At 43.5% G+C, this 12,904-nt stretch overlaps 1 protein-coding gene across 1 annotated transcript in view; it reads right to left on the bottom strand.

Moving 5' to 3' along the window:
• Positions 1 to 296: 296 nt before the first annotated feature.
• Positions 297 to 12,904, bottom strand: part of map7d2a (MAP7 domain containing 2a) — a gene marked incomplete at both ends in the record, with an annotated part of 31,388 nt that continues 18,780 nt past the window's right edge. Inside the window, 10 exons of the mRNA XM_080749499.1 lie at positions 297 to 567; positions 1,280 to 1,916; positions 3,661 to 3,706; positions 4,002 to 4,052; positions 4,276 to 4,350; positions 4,536 to 4,704; positions 5,113 to 5,275; positions 5,575 to 6,005; positions 7,744 to 7,859; positions 9,673 to 9,779. Coding sequence (XP_080605625.1) covers positions 297 to 567; positions 1,280 to 1,916; positions 3,661 to 3,706; positions 4,002 to 4,052; positions 4,276 to 4,350; positions 4,536 to 4,704; positions 5,113 to 5,275; positions 5,575 to 6,005; positions 7,744 to 7,859; positions 9,673 to 9,779 — 2,066 coding nt within the window. The remainder of the gene's footprint in view (positions 568 to 1,279; positions 1,917 to 3,660; positions 3,707 to 4,001; positions 4,053 to 4,275; positions 4,351 to 4,535; positions 4,705 to 5,112; positions 5,276 to 5,574; positions 6,006 to 7,743; positions 7,860 to 9,672; positions 9,780 to 12,904) is intronic.

Raw genomic sequence — 12,904 nt, 5'->3', positions numbered from 1 at the left:
AGGGGGCTGATATTGTGCATGTTGGCTCACTGGACTACACCAGTGGGTCTCAAAGTGTGGTCCAGGGACCCTCATGGTTCCTTGGGGGTTCCTAATGACCCCTTTAAAAGATGTGTAACTCTGAGAGTGTGTACAAATGGAACCAAATGGACCCTTGGGTCCATTTGTACTCTCTCAGAGTTATGGGGGTCCTTGAAATAAAAGGTTTGAGAACCTCTGTGCTACATGAAATCATTGGTGAGAAGAGCCCAATTTCTCTCCAAGAATGTCTGCTGTGCATGTGACAGACATGTCTTTTACTGGACGCTGAGTTTATTAGAAGACGGCGGGGGCATCTGGATGAGCTTGGAGTCTGTCATGGGACTGCAGACGCCTCCTATCAGGTTCTTGTTGCAGTCGCCCACGGCGGCGGGGCCCTCAGAGGAGGTGGAGGAGCCTTTGGGACAGCTGGCGCTGCCCGTCAGGTCCAGCAGGTCCTCCAGAGCGCGGGCGTTGCTGATGGTGTTCTGGACCTCAGTGATGGGCGAAAACTCTGGGATGGAGATGAGCTCCTCTTTGGAGACTGGGCTGAAAAACGTCATTAGAAGTTCATCAGTGTTTTACCATTCACCAATGTAAAGCCCGATTGGTCGTACGACGGAGCATAAATTAGGCATAGGACTGATTGATTAGATTTTCTGTCTATACACAAAAGATTTGATTATCCAAATAATATTATTATACAGTAGTAGTACTACAGTATTACTAAAATTACATTTTGTTTCCAACAAAATGTACATTTTATTTAGAACATTACAGACAATCAACAGTATGTTTCTGATACATAGTGATATTCATTATTAAAATATGTCTCCCCATTTAGTAAACAGAAAATACAATGTCATGTCGGGGTATGTATTACGTCCAGTCAGGAAGGAGAATACAGGATGAACAAGTGACAGCAGACAAATTCGGACTTTTACCAATAATGACATAAATGTAAATCACTGGGTTCTTTCTTTCAAAACTAGCCTGATAAACCATCTATCAGGCAACCACAAGGGGAGGTAAATGGAGTATTATATGTTATTGTTTATGCTATGCTGATGAATTGAATACATACTGTAGGAGGACCACAATGTAAACAAGTCCCCAGGACCTTTTTGTGTTCTCTACTTAGCCTTAATGTCTGACTGTACCTCATGCTGTTTACATTTCTGACTAATAAAGTATTCAATCAATCAATCAACCAACCAACCAACCAACCAACCAATCAACCAATCAATCAATCGTCACTGACCTGACCTCCATGGACTGCACCTCGTCACAGGACCCAGAGTCCTTCCCATCCATGGGCTCCAGTTTGATGACCGGAGGCAGGGTCGGCTGGCCGATGGACAGGGGCGCCAGGACGGGTCTGGTGACGTTCCCCGCCACTTCAGTCCTGGACGTGGTGACCGTCACCTCTTCTCGGAGGACGCTCTGGGACTTGCAGACCTCAACGCTGGCATGAATCTTTACGTTCACTATGCCACAGTCCTGCTGGTTTGCTTTGGTACCTGCTGTCTTTTTTGGGGTGTCGGGGACTTTGACGTTTGCCTGCTTACCGTCCTTGTTTACTTCCTGGCTCGCTACCTGGCTCTCCTGCCGCCTGAGGCCCTGCTGGCTGGCGCCATCTTTGTTCACCGCCGCACCTTTCTGTTCATTGGCTTTCTCACCGTCCGGAGCTTTCAACGGATCAGTCTTTGGTTGATCAACGGCCTTTTGGACTTGAACATTCTTCTGTTGGTGCACCTGCTGCTCGCTCGCGTCTTTCTTCGCCGCAGCACTCGGCTCTCGCTTGTCGTCCTGTGCCGCGAGCGGCCCGTTGACCTGAAATTCAACTTTGGGAATATCTTGCTCTTTCACCTCCCCACTAATCTGAACACTGATGTCCCCTGTGGAGGACAAAAGAAAACAGAGCCGCACCACATTGTACAGAGCTGTTCTCCACCACACATCCAGGTGTATTTTAAGGAGCAGCTAATTTTACACACGACTCCCGCCGGTTCTATTGTGTTAGTAAATAGGTCATTTGTCATTCCACCTGCCTGCTGCTGCAACAGAGTCACCCCATCAGCATTATAAGAGAAAGGACCTTGGCCATCAAGTCATAACTCAACAAATGTTGCATTTCAATGTAATTATAACATTGCCAACCTATTTTAATGTACCAGTCTCCATATCTTTGAGATTTAAAGCTGCAATCCATACATTTCATGCCACAACCGTTTTTATAACTTGATACATTGATTGTATGAATTAATAAACGTATAAAAAGTTCTATTCATTACATTAAGTTCCAGATTGCAGCTTCAACCACTATTCTGAGCTTGTATATTTGCTACTTTTGAATTTGAATCCTGAAAAGTTGAAAAGACTTTGGACATAATATGAGGTTTCCACCCAACAGAAACCATATCCAGATCCAGTCTAACGTAATTTGAAGCCATGATAATCATGTTGCATTTCCCAGATTGCAGCTTCAACCACACTGATAAGGCCATAGCCACTATAACAACAGAGAACCTTCTCGATAGCCAAAGACCTCAGATGGATCTGTTTGAGAAACAGTCAGTGATACAGGGTGAGCACCATTCTCTTCTGATCAATGGAAGGATACAGCCTGAGCGAGCATATAGCCATGCAGCACCATGCTGACAGGTAAGGAAAGATACAGCCATCTATCTCTCTCACTGGTCCAATATCTGGCACCCAAACAGCCCAGCCTCATGCCCAACATGCTCAAGCACATGGACAAGCATCGGGCTCATTAAGGGATGCAGACAGTCTTCTCTTAATTGATATATCGCCGCAAAGCATGAAGCCTTATTGATGCTTCATCGCACAAGCGCATCGCAAACGAAAATAACTGATTTCGTGGAGCAAGGCGGTCGTGTGACGAAGTATTAATCAGCCCATAACCACTTATGCACTATTATATACTTAGTCTTACAATGAGTAGCGAAAATAGATAATCTTCAAGGTAGATCTATTTTCACCATATATGTTTTTTATATTTTATTATGTTGAAGATTTTAGATTTCTCATTCTTTTATGTGTGAAAAAAAGTTTTGAAAATGTTTAATCTTTTCTTTTTTTTACATTTTAGCCTATAATGCAGTGGTTTTCAACCTTTTACATATCAAGGTCCATTATTTATTCGGCATTTGAGCCACGGACCACCATTTGATGAGATTTAGCCTCTCAGAACCAAAACTTGACTGGATAAGACTTTGCCCACAATTCCATGCTGCATTGATGTGGTACTATAGCAGAGATAACAGGCAAATGTGACCAAAATACATTTTTTTCCTAATTATGCAGACTAGACCTCTTGTAAATTAAGTAATACAGATGTTTAACAATCGCTAAATGGACCAAATCCATTTGGTTTCATTTTACGCTCTCAAGAGTTAAATCTATAAGGGTCCATTTGGTTACCAACTCTCTATCATTTAGCAGGGGACCATCTGGAACCCCCTCAAGGACCACTGGTTGAGAACCACTGCTTTAACGACATGCCCCAAACTAGGGACGTCAGGAGTAAAGTGGTTAAGGAGAAGAAGGGTGCAGCAAGCGGGGACGTTATAAAGCGCTACCAGAGATATTCAGAGTGTGTGTGAACGGCATATACTCTACCTGGAGGAGGAGGCGGCGAAACAGGCTTATCCTCCACCTGTTCCTCCTTCTGTGTCAAAGCGGCACCAACAGGCCACCAAAGTTAAAAGTCGCGGCAAGAAAGTGCACACAAAACCGAATGTATGACCAACGACGGCATTTAATTCTATGTCAGTAATTACAAAAAAAGAGAGACGGTTTACAAATTTGAAAAATTAAAACAAAAAAAACAACAGCAGAAATAAAATAAAATATAAAAGACTCAAGATTACAGAATCATACAAGCAGGCACCAGCAACACCCTTTTAGAAGCTGAGCAGAGATACTGCTATGAGAGAACAGTGTTGATTCGCTTACAGTACCTTCGCCTCAGCATCACCCTTCCTGGTTCTCTTCATGATCTCCTCAATTCTCTGGAAAATTAAAACGTCCACAATTAACCCCGGTGTCGAGATCAACTTTTTAATTCTTCTCTACAGTTATCCATACGTTTATATTTATTCTCTTGAGTCTAATTACATTTATGACAACATGATCTCCCACGTGGGCTAAATAAACTGTCTGTCTGTCTGTCTCTCTGGCTGTCGGTCAACATTGGCTCTGTTATGGAAGCTAGACAGTTCACTAGAAACTCACCTTCTTCCTTAGCTGTCTCTCCTCTTCTTCCTGAAGCAACTGGAGCTCTCTGTCTTGACGCTGGCGCTCTTCTTTCTGTTTGGAGTTGGAGAATGGCAATATAACAGATCATAAATCACCAGACTTTACTGTCAAGAAGTGAAAAGCAAAACATGCACAGTTTCAAAAAGCCAAAGCAACGGTTCGCACGTAGATGCAATACAAAATGACACATCACGACACACAGCACTGTCGCTAGGAGACAGACGCTGGTCTCTGACCTCCTTGTCCATGGTGGTCTGCAGCTCCTTCTCCTGCGCCTCCTTGTCTCGCCTCTCCTCCTCCTCCTGTCTCCTCCTGGCCTCCTCCTCCCTCCTCAGAGCCTCCTTCTCCTCCTCCTGGCGTCGCTGCTCCGCCGCCAGCTGCTTCTTGAGCTGCTCTGCTCTCTGCCTGCATGGTGGCAGAGTCATTTACGAAAAAAACAGAAGGTTAGAATATGGACATAAGACGTTTCTGCCCGACAGCAACAATATTCATGTTGGACCAATGGGGACGTGAGTGCTCCGACGCTCAAGCACCCAGGCATAATGACGAGCAAAAATTTGCCACATTTTCACAATAATATTAGCTCACATTACATTTCGCCACGCAGCGATGCCGGCAACAGCGACGCCGGCAACAGTGACGCCAGCGAGACCCACATGGTGCCACCGCCAGCCCTAGAACCAAGACCTGCCGCCAGGCACCCAGCGGCACGCGTCTATGTGTTGGACTGTGTTGTTTTGCCTATCTGCTGGGAGCTCTGATTGTACTTCCTCCCTCTGCAGCGTGTTATTTCTTTCTTTACATGCTCCTCACCGTGCCTCCTCCTTTCTTCTGGTTTCCTCCTCACAGCGTCTCTTCTCCTCCTGCTCTTTCTGCACCCTGGCCTGACGCCGCCGCTCTGCCAGGATCCTGGATGCCTCCTCGGCGTTGTTCGTCCCTGCAGACAGCTTCCCTGCTGGAGCAGGAGACAGCGGCTCTGACAACAACAAGGAAGGAAAGAAATAATATTTTGTCACTGTCGGGGAGAAACCTCATATCTCCATGCTTTTGAGCTTGTAGATTTGCCACGTTTGAATTTGAATCCTGAAAAGAAACGGTTTCCACTTTTTCATGTAATTTCACTTTTCATTTGAAGCCCTAACCAACTTCTTTTAAGCCATGATAATCATTTTGCTTCCCCCCCCCCACAAATGCCACATTACTAGAGCATACTGCTATTATAAATAAAAACGTAGGATCTGGGAGTTCACAACAATGACAACACACTTTATTTACCTTTTCTTTTGTCTGCATCCGGGTCGTTCTCATCAGATTTGGGGGCCTTCTTCTCTGGAGTGTCCGTCCTGGACGTCATACCGTCACCACCTTCGGCGGTAAGGTCCTTTAGGTCAGAGGAATCCTTCTTTGTCGACGGCTCGCCCTTGACAACGCCCTGATCGCAACTTTCGGTCTTTGGCACTCTTCTCTTAGGCGTCTCGGGGGTTTTCTCAGCTTGTTGCAGTGCCGCATCGGGGCTGTTAACGCCACGCCTCTTCATCACGGGGGTCCCGTTCTTGGAGTCGTCGCCGTGTCTGTCCGTCCTCCCGTCCTCGACTGTTTTCTTGTCGTTGGTCGGCGTGACGGGATGGTGTCGTACAGGAGAGGCCTGCAGGTGGTGCTGCTGGTGCACAGCGCTGGGAGAGTGAGAACGCATCTTCGATGTCCGCCTGCAACCAGAGGGTAGAGTTGATTTTGACAGCAATCTATGATTTTGTTTTAGTCTTATTCTTTTGAATAAGATTATGTTTAGTCATATTTTAGTCACCTGAAATGTTTTACTTTTAGTCTAGTTTTAGTAATTCTCTCGAGACAGTCTGATAGCTTAAGCTTCTTCAAAGGAAGAGGGACAAACCGAGTGGGTGTTCCCTTTTCTTTGACGATGGCTAGCCAGATTGAATTTTAGTTGACTAAATCTACAGTTGATTTGGCCGACTAACATTTATTTTTGGTGGGCAGTGATGGCATCAGAATGGCAGACTTTTACTTAGCTGATGGCCAAAATAACCGATCTACAATCTCACGATGCGTCGCTGCGTGGTGAGCTTGTAGAACTGCTATTTTCAGTGTGCGACACCAGAGCACAATCAAATATAACGCCGACTAACATTTATTTTTGGTGGGCAGTGATGGCATCAGAATGGCAGACTTTTACTTAGCTGATGGCCAAAATAACCGATCTACAATCTCACGATGCGTCGCTGCGTGGTGAGCTTGTAGATCTGCTATTTTCAGTGTGCGACACCAGAGCACAATCAAATATAAAATGACTTGTCTTTTAGTTCTACGGGATCTCTTCTCCACTATAGTTCCTTCCCTAACAGTCTAGTTTTTATTAGTTTTAGTCAGTCATTGAAAAATGGTAGTCGACAAACATTTTTAAGTATAGTTTTAGTCGACGAAATCAACACGGCCAGAGAGAGAAATTATTGACTTCTGAAGGTAATCCAACTCTGAAGGTAATCCAGCAGTTGGTTCTGTTTATTTAAATGAAATCTGAGAATGTTGCTTTGATAATACCCACCCACAACCAATGAATGATGTAGTTCATGGGCGGCGGGTTAATAAGGCCAGGGTAGGCTGTGCCTTCCCAAATGCTACACTGGGTATTTTGCAAATTATATAATATATGAACCGCGGGGGCCCGGCCGTCAGCCTCCGACTGACAGTCAGTCTCAGTCCAAATGAACGTCAATCTGCCTGACCGTCATCGCGCTGCCTCTGTTACACCTATTTCCTGTTATTTTTCGGAGTAAAATGTCACGCATTGGGAAGAAGTAAAGGGGGACACTTTATTGTGAAGGACAACAGGAAGAGCATTCACAGACAGACAATGTTGTTTTGTTTACGTTTAGTGAGAAGTGTAGTGATGATGGCTGCAGTGGACCGCGCACTTTCAAAACCTTTTGTAATTTGTATCAACTAAAATATACCACCACGCTGCGGGGGCTGCCTCGCCAAGCGTTTGGCTCACCCACCGCCTATGATGTAGTTTGATATTCAGAGTCAAACCTATTCAAAACTGCCTTCCCCAGCTGATCTCGGACCATACTTTTGTTTTTATTGTTTTCTACTGTATCTTCTTATTTTATCCTAGTTTTTTCCTAATAAAGTTGTTGTTTTTATCTGCCGAACACACACGCACACACAAACAATTAGTATTGTAAAGCGACTTTGAGTACTAAGAAAAGCGCTATATAAATCACAGCTATTATTATTATTATTATTAAACAGAAAGAGAGGCATTGATGCTCTCATTTTCTTTAGTTGGATGCAGGGATGTCAGGGGGAACACCGCTAGCTGACTGGATTACCGGTGCAACAGTTAATCTTATTGATATAATCGATTCAATCAAACATCTAGGCTGTCCTATCTGATAAAACAAAGATGCCAGGGCTCTCCCTCACTTGGGGGTGGAAGGGGAGGCGAGGTGCTTGTGGCCCATGGCGGGGGACTTTGCTCTTCTGACGGGAGAGCCGTACACCGGGGACGCAGTCCTCCTCTCTCTCCTCAAACGCTCTTTCTGAAGTGGAGAACAGCACAGCGTTAGGAACAGGTACTTTCACAGTGCAACACATTACACACACACACACACACACACACACACACACACACACACACACACACACACACACACACACACACACACACACACACACAGTACAGTTCAATTCCTAAGCTTGCGATGACGGCACACGTGTCATTATTAAGCTCACAAAGATGTCATGTGCTGTAAAGCCTTCTGGAAGAGTCATGGCCTTAGCATAATGAAACATCTGTGATGACCACATGTTTAATCCCAGTGCAGACTTACTCCCACCCAGTGGTGTAAAGTATCTAAGTAGATTTACTTAAGTACTGTACTTATTAAGTACAATTTTGAGGTGTCTGTACTTTACTTGAGTATTTCCAGTTTTCAGTACTTTAACTTCTACTCCACTACATCTCGGATCCAAATATTGTACTTTTACTCCACTGCAATTATTTGAAAACTTTAGTTACTAGTTACTTTTGAAGATATAAATGATTATATTACAAAACATACATTAATCCACTTTTGCCCTATTTTACTCCTAGACTATTTGAAAATAGCAGATCTACAATCTCACAACGCGTCGCGATGCGACACTTGTAGATCTGCTATTTTCAAACATTTAGTACTTTTACTTTTGGTACTTTAAGTACATTTTGATGCCAATTCTTTTGTACTTTTACTCATGTACATTTTGAATTCCAGACATTTTTTTATTGAGTACAGGTATTATTATATTGCAGTATTTTACTTAAGTTAAAAAAAGCGTATTTCTTACACCACTGCTTCCACCTCCTTGCCCTCTCATGCAGTAGTACACCCAATAACACACACACACACACACACACACACACACACACACACACACACACACACACACACACACCAAGCTGTCTGCGTAATCACTGGCCATAAATAGCACAATGGAGGCTGCACTGTAAAGAAATCACTCCGTCACTCTGAGAACTTTGCAGTGTGTCGCTGCCTCAGATGCTGTGTGTCTGCAAACGCAGGGCTGGATTTGCTTGGGAGGGAAAATAGGGCAGGGGGGGGGGGGGGGGGAATCCATACCTCTTTTGATATCCACCCCTCTGGTGATTGATTTTTAATGCCAGATATGCTTTATTCCTGCTTCTGTTAACCCATTAACAGTTTTCTGAAAAAACCTACGTTGCTATATTAGTGATTCTCGAACCTTTTCGAATCAAATTATATGTATGTACACAAAGAGCCATCCCAAAATATTTCGTTCCAGTGACCCCCCAGAAGCAAAGATTTGAGAAAAATACAATGTGTATGATCACTTATGTAACAGTATATCACAATTTAACAACTTGCATGTTAACCCACATTAACCTTGGCATGGCCATTTTGGACCAAATTGGGCCAATTTGAGCTTGTGTTTGGAGGCGAAAAGAGAACGTTATGTTCGCCTATAATTAATGACATTCCCAAAATTAGGGTGCCACGTTGCAAGTGGTTAATAAATGAATGGTTGCTTAACAATAAAAAGGCTTTATCTAAATTGTGATGAAGTCAGATTCATCTGCAAAGAACTATTCAGAGTTGGGGACAATATGCATAAAATAAGTGAATTTGAGGTTAAAAGTAAACACTAGGGGGCGGCCATTGCCATCCTCTGATGCCCTACATGACGCCCCTGCCCCCTGGGTCAGAACCCTGGGTAAAGGAGTGTGTTTGGTCCGGGTCAGGGTCAGGGTCTGGGGTGAGCTGTGCTGTGCTGTGCTGTGCTGTGCTGTGCTGGGATGGGGTGGGTGGGGTGTGCTTGGTGCTGGGCTCTGACCTTGGGTGTGTTGGGTGTGGACTGGGAGCCTCCCTGAAGGCCTACTCTGTTGGGGTCGGCTGGGTGCAGGCTGCTGCGGAAGGGTGACCTGTGAGGGCTGCAGGGTGCTGCGAGGGCACACAGCATGCATCACAGATCAACCAATCAGGTGACAAGACAAAAAAAAAAAAAACAGTTTGGTGGAGGAACAAATAACAGAAGAAGTTACAGAGAGACAGACAGAGAGAGAGAGAGAGAGAGAGAGAGAGAGAGAGAGAGAGAGAGAGAGAGAGAGAGAGAGAGAGAGAGAGAGAGAGAGAGAGAGACATTGACAGAGAGAAAGTGAGACACACACAAAGGGTTCTTTTCCACTGACAAAGAACCGGTTCCAGAACCAGTGCCGGTTCAACTTTCTTGGAACCTTAGTTCGTTCTTGCGAACCGGCTTGCGTTTCCACCAGATTGAACCATGATTGAACCAAGGATTTTGTGGTTCCCGTTCGGAACCAAGTTTTACGGTTCGGAACCAACTCCGGTTCATCCCATAGGCGGGAGAAAGAACCAGAACCGGTTCTTTGCCGGTGGAAAAGGCCCCAAAGAGAGACAGAGGGATACTAATACAATACTAGCCAAGGAGCATGCCTGTATGTGCTGTTCTTCACAGTAGCCTGGCCCTGGAGAATAGGCTGAATCATTTGAGGTGAATAACAATATAGTATTGCAGGCCGGACTGGCATCGCAGATTCGCAGGAATATAAATAATCATGTACCGCATAGCGTCATTAGGCGAGCAATAAAAGAAAACAAACACTAACAAGAAAAAAACACTGTGTCATTAATTTAGCTGGGATCAAATTCTCCTGATCTTCTTTCAAATCGATGAGCAAGCGTAAAAAGGAAAAAGTGCTGGCGTCATCCAGGATGAGGAAGACTGCGTATTGATTTCTTCAATAACACAGTGAAAATCATGGCCAATGCCACTATCATTTGTTGTCTGACAAGCAAAGCCTGTCAGCATAGAGCCTGCAAACACTTAAAGCCCTATTTACGTTGTCATGATGGATAGTGAAAATAGCCAATCTACGAGCTTACATCGTGTCACGGTGTGACACGTTGTGAGCTTGTAGATCTGCTATTTTCGCTATTCTACAGTGAACACACCTGCAGGTATCCACTAATTCCTATTCACCACATAAAGGCATCTGTTTTCTCCTTTCACAAATCAAGCACAGAAAACATACAGACCTCACGTTGATACACATACAGAAAAGCCCCCGGGCCCAAACAACATTGAACACATTGAATACAGAGTAGGCCTACTAGTAATCGACATGATACCAAAATAATATCTGTGCGATTAAGATGTGCTGGCATGCTGCCTTCGTCATTGATGTGTTATCACATTAACAGTGATGTTTAACGTGAATGCCATCATTCCATTATTTGTGTGGTATGACAAAGCAACGTTTACAGGGGTTTAGCCCTTATTTCTTGTACTTCACGGTAGTAGATTCTGTAAATGCAATATCTGCCCTCGATATGACAAAAAAAGTATTTTTTTCAGAGAGACCACATTACTGTATGCTATGGTATCAAATACTATAAAATATAATGTTTTCTGGCCATGTCATCATAGGCCCTTTAAGGTTGCACTGAGTCTTCTGTAGAACAACCGTCAGCTAAATGCTAATACAACATTGCTGTACCATGTAACACTCAGATGTACACAACACACATAAACTGTACACATGTAAAACACACAGATTACATATAGTAAGGGGATTTTATAAGATATTTGACCAATCTGCGAAGTAAATCGTTTCCAAGAGATTTCTTCACCAATGTGTTTCTAAAGGTGTGTAATAATATGTACTAAAAGGTTGAAATTCAACTCCCGGGGGAAACCTCATAAAAAAACTGATTTGTGTTTGTGTCCCATTAATTTACTATACGGGGAAAAAAAATACAAAAGATAAATATGCTTTAAGTAGCATGTGAGGGGTCAAACTAGGGTTTTTTCATGATGCTGAATCCATTGCAAGCATTTGTTTTGCACGAAAAACATTCCTTGGGCTAAAAACGGATCCACAAAACAATGGTTTAGTGATGAATCATCACTTTTCACCGTTTTGTAGGGGCCATTTGTAGCCCACAGAATGTTTTTTGTGCAAAACAAATGCTTGCAATGGATTCAGCATCATGAAAAAACCATAGTTTGACCCCTCACATGCTACTTAAAGCATATTTATTTTTTGTATGTTTTTCCTGTAAAGTAAAGTTAATGGGACACAAACACAAATCAGTTTTTTTATGAGGTTTCCCCCGGGAGTTGAATTTCAACCTTTTAGTACATATTATTACACACCTTTAGAAACACATTGGTGAAGAAATTTCTTGGTAACGATTTACTTTGCAGATTTTCTTATGTTCCCCTTACTAATACTGTACACACATACCGGTACACTCACAGACACAGCACATTTGCACACGAGAACCGTCACTCACGTTTTCCAAACAGCTTGCTCTTTCCACACACAATTAACTTTTCTCTTTCATTTCCAGAAGATGCAGCCATTGTAGTGCCCCACTTTCTTTTTTTACTTTAACCTTGGAGAACTATTTCTGCACTTTTAAACCAAGGGGGACTGTTTGGAATAAGAAATGATCTGACAAGTAGTGTTTGAGACAGCAGAGTTTTGTGTTATGCCAGAAGTTACTATTGTTATATGTCTGTTGTCTCTTGTCAGACATCGTTCACAAACGAACTGTCTCCTCATCTGCCTGTGGGACAGACACAGAATAAGATGTCTACGATGGCTGTCACCATTCATGGAAAACATACTGTATTCGTTTGCCTTTGGCTTTCACTGAAACTGTCAGCCCACATCCAAAGGCAAAATAGTCTTGCGTATAGCCAGACAATCAGAGATCTCTGCCTGTGTCTAGTGACATCTAAGCTATCTAAAATAGGTCAAAATAATTCAGGCATTAAAAGAGATAACAGCATCGCAGAAAAAGACTTCAGGGTGGTACTTCATACTATAAAGGTGATATGATGTGTTGTCAAAGCAGTGGGCGTAGGTTTGTCTGCAGCCACTTTCTCTGCCGTTCTAGCAATACATTTAATTTAGATGTCACCAGACGTACCGGTAGTCGGTGATCTCCGACCGTCATGGCAACTCAAGACTAAAGGCAAACAAATGAACAACCAAAAACAGATATAATCCCGGGAAGAATGACAAATGGGGGGTGGG

The sequence above is a fragment of the Nannobrachium achirus genome, assembly GCF_963921795.1.
Source record: "Nannobrachium achirus genome assembly, chromosome: 19".
Taxonomy (NCBI): domain Eukaryota; kingdom Metazoa; phylum Chordata; class Actinopteri; order Myctophiformes; family Myctophidae; genus Nannobrachium; species Nannobrachium achirus.
The sequence above is the reverse complement of the archived record's forward strand: the minus strand, read 5'-3'. Positions and strand labels throughout refer to the sequence as shown.